This window comes from Dipodomys ordii, unplaced genomic scaffold (genome assembly GCF_000151885.1).
Source record: "Dipodomys ordii isolate 6190 unplaced genomic scaffold, Dord_2.0 Scaffold7, whole genome shotgun sequence".
Taxonomy (NCBI): domain Eukaryota; kingdom Metazoa; phylum Chordata; class Mammalia; order Rodentia; family Heteromyidae; genus Dipodomys; species Dipodomys ordii.
This window is the reverse complement of record NW_012267223.1, coordinates 19,809,270-19,811,158: the sequence shown is the minus strand read 5'-3', so window position 1 is coordinate 19,811,158 and position 1,889 is coordinate 19,809,270. Positions and strand designations below refer to the sequence as shown.

The following is a 1,889-nucleotide window of genomic DNA, read 5'->3' as shown; positions in this document are numbered from 1 at the left end:
CTTTCTCTGAAGCAGATGTGTGGTGGGGGAGGATGGAGAGAGACTGGGACTTGGATCAGAGATGGGGGAAGAGTGGTATGCTAGGATTAAGAGGGTTTGAAATAGGGAACCACAGTGAGAGAGGAGGGGCAAAGCCCTTATACCTACGTCCAGGAGCCAGCTGATGACGTTAGAGAGAAGAAAAAAGCATGCCAGACAGTGCCAGCCTGAGAGAGAGAGAGAGGAGATACATGGAATGCAGGCAGCCCCAGACAGCAGACAGCCTCTGTCAGACCTTTCTTAAGCACCAAATCCCCCTGGCAGCCTGGAATCCAGGGGACCAAGAGCTGTCCTGAAATGGGCACCGGGGCAGTGGTCATGCTCTCTTCTGTGTGGGGGCTGCTGGGCTTCTCTTTCCTCTCTGGCTGGGCTCTAGGAGGTCCAAGGCTGCCCCGCTCTCTGCCCCCACTGTCTTCCCAGGCCAAGCCAGGATCGGTGTCCGCGTGGGAGCTCCCACAGGGGGCTGGAGCAGCCCTGGCCTTTCTGTACTCTGGAGAGGCCCAACGGCTGTTGGGGGCAAATTGCAGCGAGCGCTTGGAAGCTCATGGGGCAGAAGCAAAGCCAAGACTTCCCCCAATTCTACAGAGAGCAGCGGGCACCCTGACTCAAGCCGCCAACTTTCTCAACATGCTTTTGCAAGCCAACGACATCCGTGAGTCCAGTGTAGAGGAGGATGTGGAGTGGTACCAGGCCCTGGTCCGCAGTGTGGCTGAGGGAGACCCAAGGGCCTACAGAGCTTTGTTGACCTTTAACCCTCCACCAGGGGCCAGCCACCTCCAGCTGGCCCTGCAAGCCACCCGAATGGGAGAGGAGACCATCCTTCAAGACTTATCTGGGAACAGGGTACAAGAAGAGAACCCAGCTGGAGACATGGAGAACCCTAATCTACAGAAACGGGTGCTAACCAATGACCTAAGGAGCCTCCACAGTCCCAAGTGGCCGCGGGGAGATGGCTATGTGGGGGACATACAGCAGGTGAGGCTGTCCCCTCCCTTCCTGGAATGCCAGGAAGGCCGGCTCCGTCCTGGCTGGCTGGTCACTCTCACTGCCACCTTCTATGGACTCAAGCCAGACCTTAGTCCAGAGGTCAGGTAAGTGGGCTTGTGCGGGTTTGGATGGTTTGATGGGGATGGGCGGGGGTAGAAGGGACACAAGGCTATGCAGCTGTGCATGGTCATTTAGCAAGAACATGTGGATGTCTGGGGACTTAGATGTGTATATTTGCATCCAGCAGTATGTAGTTACAGCCACCTCTGGGAATCTATAACTATTTGTTAATGCATATAGGTGTAAGTGTACATAATGTGTACAAGTCAATCCATGTACAAGTATTTATCTGGGCATCTATTTGTATTTGGGTGCTTGAGCACAAGAATGAATGTCTGTGAGCATGAGTGAATGTGTATGTGTGGCATACAGGTAGGTGTGCATATATAAGCATATATTTATATGTAAGTGTATACACATGTGTCCAGATGTGTGTGTGTGTGTGTGTGTGTGTGTGTGTGTGTGTGTGTGTATGTATGTGTAGACAGGAAGGAATCTTGGCTATCAGGTCTGAGGAATGGGCTTGGGATGGCTGACAGTGACAATCCATGTATCAAGCTTCTCAGAGACCCTTGTAGACATTCCAGAAGGACAATCTCTGTCAAGAACTTGGAGCCAGTCAGACACTGTAATCCTAGCCACTCAGGAGGCTGAAATCTGAGGATCATGGTTCAAAGCCAGCCAAAGAAGAGAAGTCTGTGAGACTCTTATTTCCAAAAAACTACCAAAAAGCCAGAAATGGAGCTCTGGCTCAAGTAGTAGAGAGGAGAAAAAGAAGAAGAAGGAGGAGGAGGAGGGGGGGG

The 1,889-nt window shown here is 52.4% G+C and overlaps 1 protein-coding gene across 1 annotated transcript in view; it reads left to right on the top strand.

Annotated features, from left to right (window-relative positions):
• Nucleotides 1–336: 336 nt before the first annotated feature.
• The window catches only part of Gpr179 (G protein-coupled receptor 179), a 17,311-nt gene continuing 15,758 nt past the window's right edge, over nt 337–1,889 (top strand). The window contains exon 1 of the mRNA XM_013037081.1: nt 337–1,130. Within this exon, the coding sequence (XP_012892535.1) occupies nt 337–1,130 (794 nt within the window). The remainder of the gene's footprint in view (nt 1,131–1,889) is intronic.